Raw genomic sequence first — 23,354 nt, forward strand, 5'->3', positions numbered from 1 at the left:
TCCCGGTCGGTGCGTGTGTCGTCCCCCTCCCTCCCTCCCGGTCGGTGCGTCTGTCGTCCCCCTCCCTCCCGGTCGGTGCGTGTGTCGTCCCCCTCCCTCCCGGTGTGTGTGTGTGTGTGTGTGTGTGTGTGTGTGTGTGTGTGTGTGTGTGTGTGTGTGTGTGTGTGTGTGTGTCTCTTATACGTGTGCTGGATCTAATACTCGTCTCCCTCCCTGCAGAAACTGGACCCCCCGCTGCTCCGCGCACTCTCTCTGAAGCCCCCTCAGACGCGGTCTCTCCTCCTCCACCTTCATGCTGCGCAGATAACCCTTCCCCCCACAGCTGGGAGTGACCCCATTATACTGCGCTGTCCTCCCCCCAAACACTTTCTGAGGACTCTCCGTAAACTGGAGCTCCCATCCCCCAGCTCCCGGAGCATTGAGGTTCCCCCAGTGGATGAGACTTCATAGTGGGGGATGGGAATGCGTTTTATTTATCATTACAGATACACCCCAAAAACTTCAAGCGTAATAAGCCCAGAGGAAGACGGCGCCGCTCATCATGATCATGGCGTTGGCGTTGACCAGCCGGGCGTGTTTGGGGTCTTCTCGGATATTGGGGAGTGCTGATCCTGAGTCTTTCGTTTCATAGAGTCCTGTGGAGAGAAGTTCCGCTGTTAGAGGAGACTTTATTGTATTTATACCTGTAGCGGCCGCTCACGGAAATTCTAACTTGAAATAAAACTTTCGACTTTTGTAACTTTGAAATGAATTATGTGGGAGGAGCGGGGGGGAGGGGGCTCGTGGGAGTTGGGGATGCTCTCGGACTCTTGCTCCACTCTGTTTTATGGCCGGTGGTAATGCAGGATATTTCCCACCATCTTTGTATCATCGTGTTCCGATTTATTCTTTATGGGATTCAGGTTGGAGAGAGAGAAAACAGGGTGGATGTGGTAACGGGGGGCGGAGGAAGTGGTGGGGGCGGGGTGTTGGATGTGGTAACGGGGGAGGGAGGGGCGGATGTGGTAACATATGCGGGACAGCTCCGGGGTGCAATCATCCGGTGCCGTCTTTAGGATCGGTGGTGAAAGGCTTTTTTTTATTTTCTAGTCTTTTGCACCGAGGTCGTCCTCCGGTTCTACCCAATACTCCTGGATGATTGTGAACACTGGAGCGCCCGGCCGGAGGCCTCTGTCTCCCTGGACCTGTCCTGATGACGGGGGAAATCTGCCGGACTCAAGGACTAGGACACTGTGGACCATAGAGCCGGGGACTCCTCACACATCAAGATGGAGTAAAGCCGATGAACCTGCGCAACCCGGTGATTTACTATAATGATGATCCTGAGCTTCATATCAACTCTACCCCGGGGTTATTACCTTAGAGGAGGGCCGGTCCCTCCCAACCCCCTTCCCCCCTATTTTCCAAAGAATTGCACTTTAGCCTGTGCCATATCCACAAGCCGGGAAGGCGGGGGCCACATAGTGATCTTTGGCTTTGTAAGGGTGGGCGTGGGTGGTGGGCGGCAGGCGTGGGCTCCTGTTGTGTCTGCAACATGTTCTGTAATAAATGTTTAGATTCCTGTAGTGTAATATTACGCTGCAACCTCAGGATCGTCGACAGAAGACGATGGGCGCTAGAACTGCAGCTAATGCCTCCCAGGGGTTGGAAACACACGGTCCCGCTCAGAGTTTTCATTCTACCTGGATTCCCCATTTCCTCCCGTGGTTCCTGACTGTGTCGGAGGCTGAAGATCAAGCGATGGAGCTGTGAAGAGACAAGACGGAGAGCGATGGTTGGAATCGTTGTATTGTGGAGACATTGTGATACCGGGGCCGCGAGACCCTCCAGCCGGGGCCGCACTTTTCCTTCCTTCTCGGGGGCTGACGATGTAACAATAGAAGATACATCCCGTGGCGGGGTCCTGGAGATACATTGTGCGGCCCCTTCAACCCACACATTTTTCTCTACACTTTTTAGATTTGCCTTTTTTATTTCATGAACAGAGAAAATACTGTGTGAAATGAGCGGCAAGGAGAGGAGAGAAGCCCGGATTGTATCTCCAGCGGAAGAGCGCGCAAATGTGGAAAAATCAGGCCTAGAGGTGATTCATGTGGCTGGACGTGGCTCTGTTCATGAGGCCCGAGACTGAGAACGTGGAGCTATGTGCCACCCAACAGCGGTCTTCTCCCTTATGCCTCTGTAATACGGCGTCCGATGGAGCGTGCCACCATTTTGTTTTCTTAAACTTACACAGTGTAAACCTCAGTATAAGGGGCGGCTGCCTACACATCTCCGGGCGCTGCAGAACTTGTATAGAGTCATGGCGTGGCCGTGTACCCGCTGCTCAAGTCCTTCACCCACAGAATTACTGGCGGATTAAACTGCATTCAAAAACCGCTTCTCAAAATGCTAAAAGTTTTTCAAATATAACCGCCACTAACCACAAAACTGCCTCAAAAACACCACAAACCAAAATGCGTGTGTAGTAAGTTTTGTCTTTTACTATAGACTTTACTGTAACGTCCGGCCGCATGAGAAACGCAGTGTGGGAATCCAGCCGTAAAGGGGTCGTCCGAGATTCCATCATATTTTCAATAACCCCTTTAATGCTTCTAAGCTATAAATGTAAACACATCTGTAATATTCTTACATGTTCCAAAGTGGCCCCGTCTCCAGATCCTGCCGCGGGGAACGTGACGGGTGACGTCTCTCTCTGCTCTGGCTCTGCCGCTTTATCTTGAATTCTTTGCCGGGTAGACGACACGTCACTCGGTCTATATCGACTTGTTCTGCTTAACAGCTTCTAACGCGCATGCGCTGTCACTGCTGTTTGCTGTTCTCGCGGTCCCTGTTGTCGAGATAACAGCAGGGGCCGCGCATGCGCGTTACAACAGAACAAGCCGATATAGACCACGTCATAAGTGACGTCTCGTCTACCCGGCAAAGAATTCAAGATAAAGCGGCAGAGCAGAGAGAGACGTCACCCGTCACGTTCCCCGCGGCAGGATCTGGAGACGGGGCCACTTTGGAACATGTAAGAATATTACAGATGTGTTTACATTTATAGCTTAGAAGCATTAAAGGGGTTATTGAAAATAAGATGGAATCTCGGACGACCCCTTTAAACATGAAATGGTCACAGAGAGCGACCCGACCACTAATATCCCAACTCTTGGAAACCTACGCAGACTTACCTGTGATTCTGGAATTGGAGGGGTGCAGTAAGACACCCCTAGAATAACGAGTGCAGTACAAAAGAAAAGGATTATGGCAAAGTACAGGTAATGCACTCCACAAATCAGGGCTGGGCAGGAGCTGGGGGCGGAGCAGCTTCCAGAACCAAACACAAATTCTGGCACCAGCCGGCAGAGACCCAGCACGAGCCCCCCAATTAGACCCCAGAATGCCCCCTGCAAAGAAAAAAAAACAAAGTGAGGAGAGGGGTTCACTAACTTATGACCTAAATATATAACTGCAAAACAAGTGAGCACATAAAAAGCAATAATCAAACACGTGGAAACCTCTATACAGCGCTATAATCAGACACGTGGAAACCTCTATACAGCGCTATAATCAGACACGTGGAAACCTCTATACAGCACTATAATCAGACACGTGGAAACCTCTATACAGTGCTATAATCACACGTGGAAACCTATACAGCGCTATAATCAGACACATGGAAACCTCTATACAGCGCTATAATCAGACACGTGGAAACCTCTATACAGCGCTATAATCAGACACGTGGAAACCTCTATACAGCGCTATAATCAGACACGTGGAAACCTCTATACAGCGCTATAATCACACGAGGAAACCTATACAGCGCTATAATCAGACACGTGGAAACCTCTATACAGCGCTATAATCACACGAGGAAACCTATACAGCGCTATAATCAGACACGTGGAAACCTCTATACAGCGCTATAATCAGACACGTGGAAACCTCTATACAGTGCTATAATCAGACACGTGGAAACCTATACAGCGCTATAATCCGACACGTGGAAACCACTATACAGCGCTATAATCACACGTGGAAACCTCTATACAGCGCTATAATCACACGTGGAAACCTCTATACAGCGCTATAATCACACGTGGAAACCTCTATACAGCGCTATAATCACATGTGGAAACCTCTATACAGCGCTATAATCAGGCACATGGAAACCTCTATACAGCGCTATAATCAGACACGTGGAAACCTCTATACAGCGCTATAATCACACGTGGAAACCTATACAGCGCTATAATCAGACACGTGGAAACCTCTATACAGCGCTATAATCACACGAGGAAACCTCTATACAGCGCTATAATCAGACACGTGGAAACCTCTATATAGCGCTATAATCCGACACGTGGAAACCACTATACAGCGCTATAATCACACGTGGAAACCTCTATACAGCGCTATAATCACATGTGGAAACCTCTATACAGCGCTATAATCAGACACGTGGAAACCTATACAGCGCTATAATCCGACACGTGGAAACCACTATACAGCGCTATAATCACACGTGGAAACCTCTATACAGCGCTATAATCAGACACATGGAAACCTCTATACAGCGCTATAATCAGACACGTGGAAACCTCTATACAGCGCTATAATCAGACACGTGGAAACCTCTATACAGTGCTATAATCACACGTGGAAACCTATACAGCGCTATAATCAGACACGTGGAAACCTCTATACAGCGCTATAATCACACGAGGAAACCTCTATACAGCGCTATAATCAGACACGTGGAAACCTCTATATAGCGCTATAATCCGACACGTGGAAACCACTATACAGCGCTATAATCACACGTGGAAACCTCTATACAGCGCTATAATCACATGTGGAAACCTCTATACAGCGCTATAATCAGACACGTGGAAACCTATACAGCGCTATAATCCGACACGTGGAAACCACTATACAGCGCTATAATCACACGTGGAAACCTCTATACAGCGCTATAATCACACGTGGAAACCTCTATACAGCGCTATAATCACATGTGGAAACCTCTATACAGCGCTATAATCACATGTGGAAACCTCTATACAGCGCTATAATCAGACACATGGAAACCTCTATACAGCGCTATAATCAGACACGTGGAAACCTCTATACAGCGCTATAATCACATGTGGAAACCTCTATACAGCGCTATAATCACACGTGGAAACCTCTATACAGCGCTATAATCACATGTGGAAACCTCTATACAGTGCTATAATCAGACACGTGGTACATTACACAGGTAATGTATAGGAGGCATTATGTATATATAGCCTGTGATGGGTGTTGTATATATATATATATATATATATATATATATATATATATATGTGTGTGTGTGTGACAGGTAATGTATAGAATATGTGATGTATAGCTGGTGATGGGTTGGGGTTATATATATATATGACAGGTAACATATAGGAGGTGTGATGTATATCTGGTGATGGGTAGGTTATATATATATATATATATATATACAGTGAAGGAAATAAGTATTTGATCCCTTGCTGATTTTGTAAGTTTGCCCACTGTCAAAGACATGAACAGTCTAGAATTTTTAGGCTAGGTTAATTTTACCAGTGAGAGATAGATTATATAAAAAAAAACAGAAAATCACATTGTCAAAATGATCTCTATTTATTTGCATTGTGCACAGAGAAATAAGTATGTGACCCCCTACCAACCATTAAGAGTTCAGCCTCCTCCAGACCAGTTACTGCTCCAAATCAACTTGGTGCCTGCATTATAGACAGCTCTTACATGGTCACCTGTATAAGAGACTCCTGTCCACAGACTCAATGATCAGTCTGACTCTAACCTCTACAACATGGGCAAGACCAAAGAGCTTTCTAAGGATGTCAGGGACAAGATCATAGACCTGCACAAGGCTGGAATGGGCTACAAAACCATAAGTAAGACGCTGGCTGAGAAGGAGACAACTGTTGGTGCAATAGTAAGAAAATGGAAGACATACAAAATGACTGTCAATCGACATCGATCTGGGGCTCCATGCAAAATCTCACCTCGTGGGGTATCCTTGATCCTGAGGAAGGTGAGAGCTCAGCCAAAAACTACACGGGGGGAACTTGTCAATGATCTCAAGGCAGCTGGGACCACAGTCACCAAGAAAACCATTGGTAACACATTACAATCCTGCAGTGCCCGCAAGGTCCCCCTGCTCAAGAAGGCACATGTACAGGCCCGTCTGAAGTTTGCAAATGAACATCTGGATGATTCTGAGAGTGATTGGGAGAAGGTGCTGTGGTCAGATGAGACTAAAATTGAGCTCTTTGGCATTAACTCAACTCGCCGTGTTTGGAGGAAGAGAAGTGCTGCCTATGACCCAAAGAACACCGTCCCCACTGTCAAGCATGGAGGTGGAAACATTATGTTTTGGGGGTGTTTCTCTGCTAAGGGCACAGGACTACTTCACCGCATCAATGGGAGAATGGATGGAGCCATGTACCGTCAAATCCTGAGTGACAACCTCCTTCCCCCCACCAGGACATTAAAAATGACTCGTGGCTGGGTCTTCCAGCACGACAATGACCCGAAACATACAGCCAAGGCAACAAAGGAGTGGCTCAAAAAGAAGCACATTAAGGTCATGGAGTGGCCTAGCCAGTCTCCAGACCTTAATCCCATCGAAAACTTATGGAGGGAGCTGAAGATCCGAGTTGCCAAGCGACAGCCTCGAAATCTTAATGATTTACAGATGATCTGCAAAGAGGAGTGGGCCAAAATTCCATCTAACATGTGTGCAAACCTCATCATCAACTACAAAAAACGTCTGACTGCTGTGCTTGCCAACAAGGGTTTTGCCACCAAGTATTAAGTCTTGTTTGCCAAAGGGATCAAATACTTATTTCTCTGTGCACAATGCAAATAAATATATATCATTTTGACAATGTGATTTTCTATTTTTTTTTTTATATAATCTATCTCTCACTGGTAAATTTAACCTAGCCTAAAAATTCTAGACTGTTCATGTCTTTGACAGCGGGCAAACTTACAAAATCAGCAAGGGATCAAATACTTATTTCCTTCACTGTATATATATATATGTAACAGGTAATGTATAGGAGGTGTGATGTATAGCTGGTGATGGGTTGGGGTTATATATATATGTGACAGGTAATGTATAGAAAATGTGATGTATAGCTGGTGATGGGTAGGTTATATATATATATATATATATATATATGACAGGTAATGTATAGGAGATGTGATGTATAGCTGGTGATGGGTAGGTTATATATATATGACAGGTAATGTATAGGAGATGTGATTTATAGCTGGTGATGGGTAGGATATATATATATATATATATATATATGTGACAGGTAATGTATAGGAGGTGTGATGTATAGCTGGTGATGGGTAGGTTATATATATATGACAGGTAATGTATAGGAGGTGTGATGTATAGCTGGTGATGGGTAGGGGTTATATATATATATATATATATATATATATATATGACAGGTAATGTATAGGAGGTGTGATGTATAGCTGGTGATGGGTAGGTTATATATATATATATATGACAGGTAATGTATAGGAGGTGTGATGTATAGCTGGTGATGGGTAGGTTGTATATATATGACAGGTAATGTATAGGAGGTGTGATATATAGCTGGTGATGGGTAGGGGTTATATATATATATATATATGTGACAGGTAATGTATAGGGGGTGTGATGTATAGCTGGTGATGGGTAGGTTATATAGATGTGACAGGTAATGTATAGGAGGTGTGATGTATAGCTGGTGATGGGTAGGGGTTATATATATATATATATGACAGGTAATGTATAGGAGGTGTGATGTATAGCTGGTGATGGGTTGGGGTTATATATATATATATGTGACAGGTAATGTATAGGAGGTGTGATGTATAGCTGGTGATGGGTAGGATATATATATATATATATATGTGACAGGTAATGTATAGGGGGTGTGATGTATAGCTGGTGATGGGTAGGTTATATAGATGTGACAGGTAATGTATAGGAGGTGTGATGTATAGCTGGTGATGGGTAGGGGTTATATATATATATATGACAGGTAATGTATAGGAGGTGTGATGTATAGCTGGTGATGGGTTGGGGTTATATATATATATATGTGACAGGTAATGTATAGGAGGTGTGATGTATAGCTGGTGATGGGTAGGATATATATATATATATATGTGACAGGTAATGTATAGGAGGTGTGATGTATAGCTGGTGATGGGTAGGGGTTATATATATATATGTGACAGGTAATGTATAGGAGATGTGATGTATAGCTGGTGATGGGTAGGGGTTATATATATATATATATATATATATATATATATATGTGACAGGTAATGTATAGGAGGTGTGATGTATAGCTGGTGATGGGTAGGGGTTATATATATATATGTGACAGGTAATGTATAGGAGATGTGATGTATAGCTGGTGATGGGTAGGGGTTATATATATATGTGACAGGTAATGTATAGTAGATGTGATGTTTAGCTGGTGATGGGTAGGGGTTATATATATATATATATATATATATATATATATATATATATATATGTGACAGGTAATGTATAGGAGGTGTGATGTATAGCTGGTGATGGGTAGGGGTTATATATATATATATATATATATATATATATATATATATATATATATATATATATATATATGTGACAGGTAATGTATAGGAGATGTGATGTATAGCTGGTGATGGGTAGGTTATATATATATGTGACAGGTAATGTATAGGAGGTGTGATGTATAGCTGGTGATGGGTAGGTTATATATATATATATATGACAGGTAATGTATAGGAGGTGTGATGTATAGCTGGTGATGGGTAGGTTGTATATATATGACAGGTAATGTATAGGAGGTGTGATATATAGCTGGTGATGGGTAGGGGTTATATATATATATATATATATATATATGTGACAGGTAATGTATAGGAGGTGTGATGTATAGCTGGTGATGGGTAGGATATATATATATATATATATGTGACAGGTAATGTATAGGAGGTGTGATGTATAGCTGGTGATGGGTAGGGGTTATATATATATATGTGACAGGTAATGTATAGGAGATGTGATGTATAGCTGGTGATGGGTAGGGGTTATATATATTATATATATGTGACAGGTAATGTATAGGAGGTGTGATGTATAGCTGGTGATGGGTAGGGGTTATATATATATATGTGACAGGTAATGTATAGGAGATGTGATGTATAGCTGGTGATGGGTAGGGGTTATATATATATGTGACAGGTAATGTATAGTAGATGTGATGTTTAGCTGGTGATGGGTAGGGGTTATATATATATATATATATATATATGTGACAGGTAATGTATAGGAGGTGTGATGTATAGCTGGTGATGGGTAGGGGTTATATATATATATATATATATATATATATATATATATATATATATATATATATGTGACAGGTAATGTATAGGAGATGTGATGTATAGCTGGTGATGGGTAGGTTATATATATATGTGACAGGTAATGTATAGGAGGTGTGATGTATAGCTGGTGATGGGTAGGTTATATATATATATATATGACAGGTAATGTATAGGAGGTGTGATGTATAGCTGGTGATGGGTAGGTTGTATATATATGACAGGTAATGTATAGGAGGTGTGATATATAGCTGGTGATGGGTAGGGGTTATATATATATATATATATATATATATGTGACAGGTAATGTATAGGAGGTGTGATGTATAGCTGGTGATGGGTAGGTTATATAGATGTGACAGGTAATGTATAGGAGGTGTGATGTATAGCTGGTGATGGGTAGGGGTTATACTATATATATATGACAGGTAATGTATAGGAGGTGTGATGTATAGCTGGTGATGGGTTGGGGTTATATATATATATATGTGACAGGTAATGTATAGGAGGTGTGATGTATAGCTGGTGATGGGTAGGATATATATATATATATATATATATATATATACTATATATGTGACAGGTAATGTATAGGAGGTGTGATGTATAGCTGGTGATGGGTAGGGTTATATATATATATGTGACAGGTAATGTATAGGAGATGTGATGTATAGCTGGTGATGGGTAGGGGTTATATATATATATATATATATATATATATATATATATATATGTGACAGGTAATGTATAGGAGGTGTGATGTATAGCTGGTGATGGGTAGGGGTATATATATATGTGACAGGTAATGTATAGTAGATGTGATGTTTAGCTGGTTGATGGGTAGGGGTTATATATATATATGTGACAGGTAATGTATAGGAGGTGTGATGTATAGCTGGTGATGGGTAGGGGTTATATATATATATATATATATATATATGACAGGTAATATATAGGAGGTGTGATGTATAGCTGGTGATGGGTAGGGGTTATATATATATATATATATATATATATATGACAGGTAATGTATAGGAGGTGTGATGTATAGCTGGTGATGGGTTGGGGTTATATATATATATATGTGACAGGTAATGTATAGGAGGTGTGATGTATAGCTGGTGATGGGTAGGATATATATATATATATATATATATATATATGTGACAGGTAATGTATAGGAGGTGTGATGTATAGCTGGTGATGGGTAGGGGTTATATATATATGTGACAGGTAATGTATAGGAGGTGTGATGTATAGCTGGTGATGGGTAGGGGTTATATATATATATATATGACAGGTAATCTATAGGAGGTGTGATGTATAGCTGGTGATGGGTAGGGGTTATATATATATATATATATATATATATATGACAGGTAATGTATAGGAGGTGTGATGTATAGCTGGTGATGGGTAGGTTATATATATATATATATATATATATATATATATGTGACAGGTAATGTATAGGAGGTGTGATGTATAGCTGGTGATGGGTAGGGGTTATATATATATATATGACAGGTAATGTATAGTAGATGTGATGTTTAGCTGGTGATGGGTAGGGGTTATATATATATGTGACAGGTAATGTATAGGAGGTGTGATGTATAGCTGGTGATGGGTTGGGGTTATATATATATATGTGACAGGTAATGTATAGGAGGTGTGATGTATAGCTGGTGATTGGTAGGTTATATATATATATATATATATATATATATATATGTGACAGGTAATGTATAGGAGGTGTGATGGGTCGGGGTTATATATATATATGTGTGACAGGTAATGTATAGGAGGTGTGATGTATAGCTGGTGATGGGTAGGATATATATATATATATATATATATATGTGACAGGTAATGTATAGGAGGTGTGATGTATAGCTGGTGATGGGTAGGGGTTATATATATATATGTGACAGGTAATGTATAGGAGATGTGATGTATAGCTGGTGATGGGTAGGGGTTATATATATATATATATATATATATATGTGACAGGTAATGTATAGGAGGTGTGATGTATAGCTGGTGATGGGTAGGGGTTATATATATATGTGACAGGTAATGTATAGTAGATGTGATGTTTAGCTGGTGATGGGTAGGGGTTATATATATATATGTGACAGGTAATGTATAGGAGGTGTGATGTATAGCTGGTGATGGGTAGGGGTTATATATATATATATATATATATATATATATATGACAGGTAATGTATAGGAGGTGTGATGTATAGCTGGTGATGGGTAGGGGTTATATATATATATATATGACAGGTAATGTATAGGAGGTGTGATGTATAGCTGGTGATGGGTTGGGGTTATATATATATATATATGTGACAGGTAATGTATAGGAGGTGTGATGTATAGCTGGTGATGGGTAGGATATATATATATATATATATATATATATATATGTGACAGGTAATGTATAGGAGGTGTGATGTATAGCTGGTGATGGGTAGGGGTTATATATATATGTGACAGGTAATGTATAGTAGATGTGATGTTTAGCTGGTGATGGGTAGGGGTTATATATATATATGTGACAGGTAATGTATAGGAGGTGTGATGTATAGCTGGTGATGGGTAGGGGTTATATATATATATATATATATATATATATATGACAGGTAATGTATAGGAGGTGTGATGTATAGCTGGTGATGGGTAGGGGTTATATATATATATATGACAGGTAATGTATAGGAGGTGTGATGTATAGCTGGTGATGGGTTGGGGTTATATATATATATATGTGACAGGTAATGTATAGGAGGTGTGATGTATAGCTGGTGATGGGTAGGGGTTATATATATATGTGACAGGTAATGTATAGGAGGTGTGATGTATAGCTGGTGATGGGTAGGGGTTATATATATATATATGACAGGTAATCTATAGGAGGTGTGATGTATAGCTGGTGATGGGTAGGGGTTATATATATATATATATATATGACAGGTAATGTATAGGAGGTGTGATGTATAGCTGGTGATGGGTAGGTTATATATATATATATATATATATATATGTGACAGGTAATGTATAGGAGGTGTGATGGGTCGGGGTTATATATATATATATATATATATATATATAGTGTAACATATAGTTGATGTCTTTATATGATGTGTAGGTTTTCTATATAGATATCGGAGGGCTTTCTGTTCGTGCGGGGGTCGCTCTATGAATTCTGGTCTTACCGTTTCATTGACTCTTTTCACAAACAGCGCCAGGAAGAATACGGCTGCGATTGGTGGCGCCAAGAAACTTGCCACAGACTGAATATAGTCAAACAACTGTCCTCCCTGAGCAGCTTGGACAACGGGAATCCATGCGATGCTGAAAGCCACGAGGAAAACCGTCCACACCCTGAGAGAGAAGCGGATAAGGCGGTGGTGACGCTTCTCTCTAATATTTGCCCCTCACCTCCGGACTGCTGATTTGTCACGCACCTCCCCACCAGAAGCAGCTCCTTCTCTGCAGCCTGCGGCCTCAGCTTCCTCCAGACGTCCATTGTGAACAGAGTCCCGCTACTATTAAAGATGGAGGCGAGACTGCTCATGAGAGCGGCCAACATCACCGCAAGCATCAGACCCCGGAGACCTGAGCGGGAGAAGACACACCGTCAGCGCAGGAGTAGAAGGGTCAGTCATCGTCCTACAGGGCATTACTGGGACTAGTAACGACTCAGGGCGAGGACGTAGCTCTGACTGTGGGGACCAACTGTGGGGACCGACTGTGGGGTCTGACTGTGGGCTCCGACTGTGGGGACTGACTGTGGGCTCTGACTGTGGGGACTGACTGTGGGGTCTGACTGTGGGGACCGACGGTGGGGACCGACGGTGGGGACCGACGGTGGGGACCGACGGTGGGGTCTGACTGTGGGGACTGACTGTGGGGTCTGACTGTGGGGACTGACTGTGGGGTCAATCTAATATCAGACTAAGAGAAGCTGGCCGGATGGCTCCAGACTCTCATCACACCTCAGCGTCACTTTTAGGTCACTTGATCTTTAATTTTTTTGTCTCTAAAATGACATGTGAACCTCATCTCGTGTGCGGGGTCCAGTGCTGGGGGAGGGTCAGCACTTGGTGACTGGTTTGATTTTTGCTGCCACTAAAGACAAGTTTATTCCACGTAGAATTTGTGGCCCGCATGACGTCCGCAGTCCACGATTTACGCACCGCTCGGCATCAGCTCTACAACCAGCTTTGGATAAGCAATGTTTGAACACCCAATCTCCGCGCCACAGATCCTCCGGCACTCGGATGGCACAACGCAGGCAACTTCATCTGAAACAACAAAACACACGATGGGTCGTACCGAGGCCGCGCGAGCATTAACACGTCTATTCAGCAGGGTCACTAGAATTCTTATTACTGCTCTTATTATTACATTTATACAGCTCCCAAATTTTGCACACATTTATTCGATAATATAGACCTTTATAATGGTTGGAGTTCTGTTTTTCTGATACAGAGCTCCAAATCCCCTGCTCCCTTCAGGCAATTTTGACATATTAATCTCTCTGCCAGTAGCTTCCACTAGGTGGAGCTCACTGCATACAGATCTTCACACCTCCGATTGAACTCAATACTGGCTGTATAAATCTATGTAAGGAGCTCCCCTAGTGGTGGCTACAGCGTTTTTCATGTAACTCAGTGGCTGCTTCTTCCAATCTGCACCATTCCTGCCCCTTCCACCTCTCCGCCCCGTGGCCCCTGCTTGGGCTGCATTTGCTCTTAAATGTTTATTGCCCAGGTCTATGTTTCAATAAAGCCATAAAAAAGTAGTTTATGATGAACACGTGGAAAGAACCTGATGCCATTCGCTGGCTGTGACCATGTGACATATACATCTTACCTGGATACAAGACTCGACTGATCATCCCGGGCATGACCATGAGGAACATGGGGAGAATCTTCAGATAGCCGCATAACACGCAACCCAACTTCACGTGTGTTAGAGAACGGGCGGCCAGACAGCGCTGGACAATCACCTAAAACAAGAGGGAAACAGACAATGTGCAGGACCGTCCAGGCAGCGGGAGCGCACGATGATTGGTTTATCCTGCTCTGTACAATGGCACCAAAATCTTACAGACCGAAAACACAGGACCGCGGAGGGGGGTCCACGCAGACCAGACATGAAGGACGGATTACGCTTTGACAGACAATGAAGCACTTACCTGGTCACTGCACCAGTACCACGTGGAAACAATGGTCAGTCCCACCATCACAGCTGGCCATGGGCAGGTCCCCAGAGTAGGCGTCACGCAACAGGTGGAGAGCATCAGGCCGGGGGGGACGCACAATGAGCGGAGACATTACCCAAATGACGGGGAACGGCGCCCATGTATTTCTCCATTAGCGCATCATAGCCCCCGACCTCCAGGAACGCTGCACGGGAAACAGCAGTAGGGGAGTCAATAAACTGCGGCAAAAGCCACTGGAAGAATCTTACTAACCGCCAAAAATCATAGAGGATCAATTCCAACAACGGAACAGAGAAGAACAGACCCCAAAAAGACGAAATATCGGTAAATGATCCCGGTGTGAGAAGCAGCGGTAACCCCAATAACGCACTCACCCTGTTCACATCACGCTTTTACATCCGGTTCTACGCTTCAGTAACATTTACCTTTCAAACAGGACCCAAAAAAATGGTGCTCCAGAGTGTGGACGAGCGGGATCCAGAGCCATTATTTTATTGTTTGTTTACATTAGAAGTCAATGGCAATAGATTATAGATGATAGATTATAGATGATAGATTATAGATTGGCCTCGCGATTTACAGGAACTTCATTTCTAATCTTAAAAAAACAAAAAGAAAACCCGTATCTCACCGCAGGATGCAAAATGATGATGTGAACAGGGGCTTAAGCCGCAGTGCGGCCCGGGGTATGGACAAAACACAACGGATTCTCTAAACCAGAAAATCATTGATATGAAGAAATATTTCACCGACACAACAAAAAAAGAAAATATTGTAATGAGGTGGAACCAGTGCCGACGTCCGCGAGATTCAGCACGAACCGCAGAAACGTGGCAATAACGCAGAAAGAATTATTAACAACCTCGTCTGGGATTGAGCCCATTCTATTCTTCAGGCAACAATCACCTGTAAACCTGGATAAGATCATGAATAAATGGAAAACCAAATGTGTGGACTCACCAAATCCAGCAAGGACCGCAAGATCCACCGATGATGACAAAAGTCTGAACTGTATCTGTATACATGAGAGCAGCGAGACCCCCTACAGAGAGAAAGACCCTTATAAACCGAGATATAATATACTATGGGGGAGGGGAGAGCATCTACAGAGATATAATATACTATGGGGGAGGGGAGATCATCTACAGAGATATAATATACTATGGGGGAGAGGAGATCATCTACAGAGATATAATACACTATGGGGGAGGGGGGATCATCTACAGAGATATAATATTATACACTATGTGGCCCCCTGACTCCTGTATGAACTTTTTTTTTACATTTAATTCCAATACTATGGGCGTTGATATGAAGTTGGGCTCCATTTTGTTTTTTTTAACAGCCTTTCCACAAGATATTGTGGTGTATTTGGGAGGTCGGGCACTGATGTTAGGAGGGAGGGGGGGGGGGGTCTACCTCACTGGGATTGAGGTCTTGGCTTTGTTCAGCCGCTCAGATTCTTCCACACCAATCTGGTCATGCCGTGTCTTTATGGGGCTTTGAGTATTGGGGCGCAGTCATGCTGAACACCAAACACCACAAACTTGGGCACCCACTTCTGTAGTTTTTCTTTTTTTGTTGGGGCATTAATTCCCCTTTACTGGACTTATACATGAACAACTATAATCCAGATGATGAAGGGTTAATAGGTGAAAACTGGCTGGTGGGACAATGAAAATGTCAGGACAGGGATTCTCTCTCCTCGTTCTGTAGGTTTCCTAGGATAACACTTTACCAGTCACTGTCTATATCCCCCCCCCCCCCGAGGACAGGGATTCGCAGATTCTCTCTCCTCGTTCTGTAGGTTTCCTAGGATAACACTTTACCAGTCACTGTGTCTATCCCCCCCCCCGAGGACAGGGATTCGCTCTCCTCGTTCTGTAGGTTTCCTAGGATAATACTTTACCAGTCACTGTGTCTATCCCCCCCCCCGAGGACAGGGATTCTCTCTCCTCGTTCTGTCGGTTTCCTAGGATAATACTTTACCAGTCACTGTGTATATCCCCCCCCCCCGAGGACAGGGATTCGCTCTCCTCGTTCTGTCGGTTTCCTAGGTTAATACTTTACCAGTCACTGTGTCTATCCCCCCCCCGAGGACAGGGATTCGCTCTCCTCGTTCTGTCAGTTTCCTAGGATAATACTTTTCCAGTCACTGTGTATATCCCCCCCCAAGGACAGCGATTCGCTCTCCGCATTCTGTAGGTTTCCTAGGATAATACTTTACCAGTCACTGTGTCTATCCCACCCCCCGAGGACAGGGATTCGCTCTCCTCGTTCTGTAGGTTTCCAAGGATAACACTTTACCAGTCACTGTGTCTATCCCCCCCTCCGAAGACAGGGATTCGCTCTCCTCGTTCTGTCGGTTTCCTAGGATAATACTTTACCAGTCACTGTGTCTATCCCCCCCCCCGAGGATAGGGATTCTCTCTCCTCATTCTGTAGGTTTCCTAGTTTAACACTTTACCAGTCACTGTGTCTATCCCCCCCCCCCGAGACAGGGATTCTCTCTCCTCGTTCTGTTGGTTTCCTAGGATAATACTTCACCAGTCACTGTGTATATCCCCCCCCACCGAGGACAGGTATTCGCTCTCCTCGTTCTGTTGGTTTCCTAGGATAACACTTTACCAGTCACTGTGTATATCCCCCCCACGAGGACAGGGATTCTCTCTCCTCGTTCTGTTGGTTTCCTAGGGTAACACTTTACCAGTCACTGTGTCTATCCCCCCCCCCCGAGGACAGGGATTCTCTCTCCTCGTTCTGTCGGTTTCCTAGGATAATACTTTACCAGTCACTGTGTATATCCCCCCCCCCGAGGACAGGGATTCTCTCTCCTCGTTCTGTTGGTTTCCTAGGATAATACTTCACCAGTCACTGTGTATATCCCCCCCCCCCCGAGGACAGGTATTCGCTCTCCTCGTTCTGTTGGTTTCCTAGGATAACACTTTACCAGTCACTGTGTATATCCCCCCCCCCGAGGACAGGGATTCTCTCTCCTCGCTCTGTTGGTTTCCTAGGATAACACTTTACCAGTCACTGTGCATATCCCCCCCACGAGGACAGGGATTCTCTCTCCTCGTTCTGTTGGTTTCCTAGGATAACACTTTACCAGTCACTGTGTATATCCCCCCCCCGAGGACAGGGATTCTCTCTCCTCGTTCTGTTGGTTTCCTAGGATAACACTTTACCAGTCACTATGTATACCCCCCCCCAAGGACAGGGATTCTCTCTCCTCGTTCTGTTGGTTTCCTAGGATAATACTTTACCAGCCACTGTGTATATCCGCCCCCCCCCCGAGGACAGGGATTCGCTCTCCTCGTTCTGTAGGTTTCCAAGGATAACACTTTACCAGTCACTGTGTCTATCCCCCCCGAGGACAGGGATTCGCTCTCCTCGTTCTGTCGGTTTCCTAGGATAATACTTTACCAGTCATTTTGTATATCCCCCCCCCCTGAGGACAGGGATTCTCTCTCCTCGTTCTGTCGGTTTCCTAGTATAACACTTTACCAGTCACTGTGTATATCCCCCCCCCCCGAGAATAGGGATTTGCTCTCCTCGTTCTGTAGGTTTCCTAGGATAATACTTTACCAGTCACTGTGTATATCTCCCCCCTCCGAGGACAGGGATTCGCTCTCCGCATTCTGTAGGTTTCCTAGATAACACTTTACCAGTCACTGTGTATATCCCTCCCCCCCTCCGAGGACAGGGATTCGCTCTCCTGGTTCTGTAGATTTCCTAGGATAACACTTTACCAGTCACTGTGTATATCCCCCCCCCCAAGGACAGGGATTCGCTCTCCGCATTCTGTAGGTTTCCTAGGATAATACTTTACCAGTCACTGTGTATATCCCCCCCCGAGGACAGGGATTCTCTCTCCTCGTTCTGTTGGTTTCCTAGGATAACACTTTACCGGTCACTGTGTCTATCCCCCCCACGAGGACAGGGATTCTCTCTCCTCGTTCTGTTGGTTTCCTAGGATAATACTTCACCAGTCACTGTATATATCCCCCCCCCCCAAGGACAGGTATTCGCTCTCCTCGTTCTGTTGGTTTCCTAGGATAACACTTTACCAGTCACTGTGTATATCCCCCCCCACGAGGACAGGAATTCTCTCTCCTCGTTCTGTTGGTTTCCTAGGATAATACTTTACCAGCCACTGTGTATATCCGCCCCCCCGAGGACAGGGATTCGCTCTCCTCGTTCTGTAGGTTTCCTAGGATAACACTTTACCAGTCACTGTGTCTATCCCCCCCCTCCGAGGACAGGGATTCGCTCTCCTCGTTCTGTCGGTTTCCTAGGATAATACTTTACCAGTCACTGTGTCTATCCCCCCCCCCCCCGAGGACAGGGATTCTCTCTCCTCGTTCTGTCGGTTTCCTAGGATAATACTTTACCAGTCACTGTGTATATCCCCTCCCCCGAGGACAGGGATTCGCTCTCCTCGTTCTGTCGGTTTCCTAGGTTAATACTTTACCAGTCACTGTGTCTATCCCCCCCCCCGTGGACAGGGATTCGCTCTCCTCGTTCTGTCAGTTTCCTAGGATAATACTTTTCCAGTCACTGTGTATACCCCCTCCAAGGACAGCGATTCGCTCTCCGCATTCTGTAGGTTTCCTAGGATAATACTTTACCAGTCACTGTGTATATCCCCCCCCCCCCGAGGACAGGGATTCGCTCTCCTCGTTCTGTAGGTTTCCAAGGATAACACTTTACCAGTCACTGTGTCTATTCCCCCCCCCTCCGAAGACAGGGATTCGCTCTCCTCGTTCTGTCGGTTTCCAAGGATAATACTTTACCAGTCACTGTGTCTATCCCCCCCCCCCCGAGGACAGGGATTCTCTCTCCTCATTCTGTAGGTTTCCTAGTTTAACACTTTACCAGTCACTGTGTATATCCCCCCCCAAGGACAGGGATTCGCTCTCCGCATTCTGTAGGTTTCCTAGGATAATACTTTACCAGTCACTGTGTATATCCCCCCCCCCCCCCGAGGACAGGGATTCTCTCTCCTCGTTCTGTTGGTTTCCTAGGATAACACTTTACCGGTCACTGTGTCTATCCCCCCCCCCGAGGACAGGGATTCTCTCTCCTCGTTCTGTTGGTTTCCTAGGATAATACTTCACCAGTCACTGTGTATATCCCCCCCCCCCGAGGACAGGTATTCGCTCTCCTCGTTCTGTTGGTTACCTAGGATAACACTTTACCAGTCACTGTGTATATCCCCCCCCCCCACGAGGACAGGAATTCTCTCTCCTCATTCTGTTGGTTTCCTAGGATAACACTTTACCAGTCACTGTGTATATCCCCCCCCCCCAAGGACAGGGATTCTATCTCCTCGTTCTGTTGGTTTCCTAGGATAATACTTTACCAGTCACTGTGTATATCCGCCCCCCCCCCCGAGGACAGGGATTCGCTCACCTCGTTCTGTTGGTTTCCTAGGATAATACTTTACCAGTCACTGTGTATATCCGCCCCCCCCCCCGAGGACAGGGATTCTCTCTCCTCGTTCTATAGGTTTCCTAGGATAATACGAGGACAGGGATTATCTCTCCTCGTTCTGTAGGTTTCCTAGGACAACACTTTACCAGTCACTGCGTCTATCCCCCCCCCCCGAGGACAGGGATTCTCTCTCCTCGTTCTGTTGGTTTCCTAGGATAACACTTTACCAGTCACTGTGTATATTCCCCACCCCCGAGGACAGGGATTCTCTCTCCTCGTTCTGTTGGTTTCCTAGGATAATACTTTACCAGTCACTGTGTATACCACCCCCCCCCAGGACAGGGATTCGCTCTCCTCATTCTGTCTTGTCCCTAGGATAACACTTTACCAGTCACTGTGTGTATCCCCCCCCCCCGAGGACAGGGATTCGCTCTCCGCATTCTGTAGGTTTCCTAGGATAACACTTTACCAGTCACTGTGTCTATCCCCCCCCCCGAGGACAGGGATTCTCTCTCCTCGTTCTGTCGGTTTCCTAGGATAATACTTTACCAGTCACTGTGTATATCCCCCCCCCCGAGGACAGGGATTCGCTCTCCTCGTTCTGTCGGTTTCCTAGGTTAATACTTTACCAGTCACTGTGTCTATCCCCCCCCCCCCCGAGGACAGGGATTCGCTCTCCTCGTTCTGTCAGTTTCCTAGGATAATACTTTTCCAGTCACTGTGTATACCCCCCCCCAAGTACAGCGATTCGCTCTCCGCATTCTGTAGGTTTTCTAGGATAATACTTTACCAGTCACTGTGTATATCCCCCCCCGCGGACAGGGATTCGCTCTCCTCGTTCTGTAGGTTTCCAAGGATAACACTTTACCAGTCACTGTGTCTATCCCACCCCCCCGAGGACAGGGATTCGCTCTCCTCGTTCTGTAGGTTTCCAAGGATAACACTTTACCAGTCACTGTGTCTATCCCCCCCTCCGAAGACAGGGATTCGCTCTCCTCGTTCTGTCGGTTTCCTAGGATAATACTTTACCAGTCACTGTGTCTATCCCCCCCCCGAGGACAGGGATTCTCTCTCCTCATTCTGTAGGTTTCCTAGTTTAACACTTTACCAGTCACTGTGTCTATCCCCCCCCCGAGGACAGGGATTCTCTCTCCTCGTTCTGTCGGTTTCCTAGGATAATACTTTACCAGTCACTGTGTATATCCCCCCCCCGAGGACAGGGATTTTCTCTCCTCGCTCTGTTGGTTTCCTAGGATAATACTTCACCAGTCACTGTGTATATCCCCCCCCCCCGAGGACAGGTATTCGCTCTCCTCGTTCTGTTGGTTTCCTAGGGTAACACTTTACCAGTCACTGTGTATATCCCCCCCCCCCCCCGAGGACAGGGATTCTCTCTCCTCGTTCTGTTGGTTTCCTAGGATAACACTTTACCAGTCACTGTGCATATCCCCCCCACGAGGACAGGGATTCTCTCTCCTCGTTCTGTTGGTTTCCTAGGATAATACTTCACCAGTCACTGTGTATATCCCCCCCCCCCGAGGACAGTATTCGCTCTCCTCGTTCTGTTGGTTTCCTAGGACAACACTTTACCAGTCACTGTGTATATCCCCCCCACGAGGACAGGGATTCTCTCTCCTCGTTCTGTTGGGTTTCCTAGGGTAACACTTTACCAGTCACTGTGTCTATCCCCCCCCCCGAGGACAGGGATTCTCTCTCCTCGTTCTGTCGGTTTCCTAGGATAATACTTTACCAGTCACTGTGTATATCCCCCCCCCCCCCGAGGACAGGGATTCTCTCTCCTCGTTCTGTTGGTTTCCTAGGATAATACTTCACAAGTCACTGTGTATATCCCCCCCCCCCGAGGACAGGTATTCGCTCTCCTCGTTCTGTTGGTTTCCTAGGATAACACTTTACCAGTCACTGTGTATATCCCCCCCACGAGGACAGGGATTCTCTCTCCTCGTTCTGTTGGTTTCCTAGGATAACACTTTACCAGTCACTGTGTATATCCCCCCCCCCCGAGGACAGGGATTCTCTCTCCTCGTTCTGTTGGTTTCCTAGGATAACACTTTACCAGTCACTGTGCATATCCCCCCGACGAGGACAGGGATTCTCTCTCCTCGTTCTGTTGGTTTCCTAGGATAACACTTTACCAGTCACTGTGTATATCCCCCCCCCCGAGGACAGGGATTCTCTCTCCTCGTTCTGTTGGTTTCCTAGGATAACACTTTACCAGTCACTGTGTATACCCCCCCCCAAGGACAGGGATTCTCTCTCCTCGTTCTGTTGGTTTCCTAGGATATACTTTACCAGCCACTGTGTATATCCGCCCCCCCCCGAGGACAGGGATTCGCTCTCCTCGTTCTGTAGGTTTCCAAGGATACACTTTACCAGTCACTGTGTCTATCCCCCCCCCCCCGAGGACAGGGATTCGCTCTCCTCGTTCTGTCGGTTTCCTAGGATAATACTTTACCAGTCACTGTGTATATCCCCCCCCCCCAGAACAGGATTTGCTCTCCTCGTTCTGTAGGTTTCCTAGGATAATACTTTACCAGTCACTGTGTATATCTCCCCCCTCCGAGGACAGGGATTCGCTCTCCGCATTCTGTAGGTTTCCTAGATAACACTTTACCAGTCACTGTATATATCCCTCCCCGCCTCCGAGGACAAGGGATTCGCTCTCCTGGTTCTGTAGATTTCCTAGGATTACACTTTACCAGTCACTGTGTATATCCCCCCCCCCCCAAGGACAGGGATTCGCTCTCCGCATTCTGTAGGTTTCCTAGGATAATACTTACCAGTCACTGTGTATATCCCCCCCCCCGAGGACAGGGATTCTCTCTCCTCGTTCTGTTGGTTTCCTAGGATAACACTTACCGGTCACTGTGTCTATCCCCCCCCCCCACGAGGACAGGGATTCTCTCTCCTCGTTCTGTTGGTTTCCTAGGATAATACTTTACCGGTCACTGTGTATATCCCCCCCCACGAGGACAGGAATTCTCTCTCCTCGCTCTGTTGGTTTCCTAGGATAATACTTTACCAGCCACTGTGTATATCCGCCCCCCCCCCCCGAGGACAGGGATTCGCTCTCCTCGTTCTGTAGGTTTCCAAGGATAACACTTTACCAGTCACTGTGTATACCCCCTCCCCCCAAGGACAGGGATTCGCTCTCCGCATTCTGTAGGTTTCCTTGGATAATACTTTACCAGTCACTGTGTATAACCCCCCCCCCCCCCCGAGGACAG

At 45.4% G+C, this 23,354-nt stretch overlaps 2 protein-coding genes across 2 annotated transcripts in view; one reads left to right on the plus strand and one right to left on the minus strand.

Annotated features, from left to right (window-relative positions):
- RPUSD4 (RNA pseudouridine synthase D4) overlaps positions 1-739 on the plus strand; it is a 36,268-nt gene extending 35,529 nt beyond the window's left edge. Inside the window, exon 7 of the mRNA XM_075848851.1 lies at positions 220-739. Within this exon, the coding sequence (XP_075704966.1) occupies positions 220-450 (231 nt within the window). The 3' untranslated portion in view covers positions 451-739. The remainder of the gene's footprint in view (positions 1-219) is intronic.
- Positions 502-23,132, minus strand: LOC142721910 (sodium/glucose cotransporter 2-like; the record flags this gene model as incomplete). The annotated part of the gene is given in 13 exon segments (XM_075848857.1): positions 502-635; positions 1,683-1,746; positions 3,177-3,392; positions 12,659-12,827; positions 12,911-13,061; positions 13,643-13,750; positions 14,322-14,457; positions 14,647-14,709; positions 14,711-14,761; positions 14,763-14,857; positions 15,634-15,652; positions 15,654-15,715; positions 23,070-23,132. Coding segments are annotated over 13 exon segments (1,331 nt in total), but the record flags the coding sequence as incomplete, so codon positions are not given.
- Positions 23,133-23,354: the final 222 nt, after the last annotated feature.

This window comes from Rhinoderma darwinii, unplaced genomic scaffold (assembly GCF_050947455.1).
Source record: "Rhinoderma darwinii isolate aRhiDar2 unplaced genomic scaffold, aRhiDar2.hap1 Scaffold_525, whole genome shotgun sequence".
Lineage (NCBI taxonomy): Eukaryota > Metazoa > Chordata > Amphibia > Anura > Rhinodermatidae > Rhinoderma > Rhinoderma darwinii.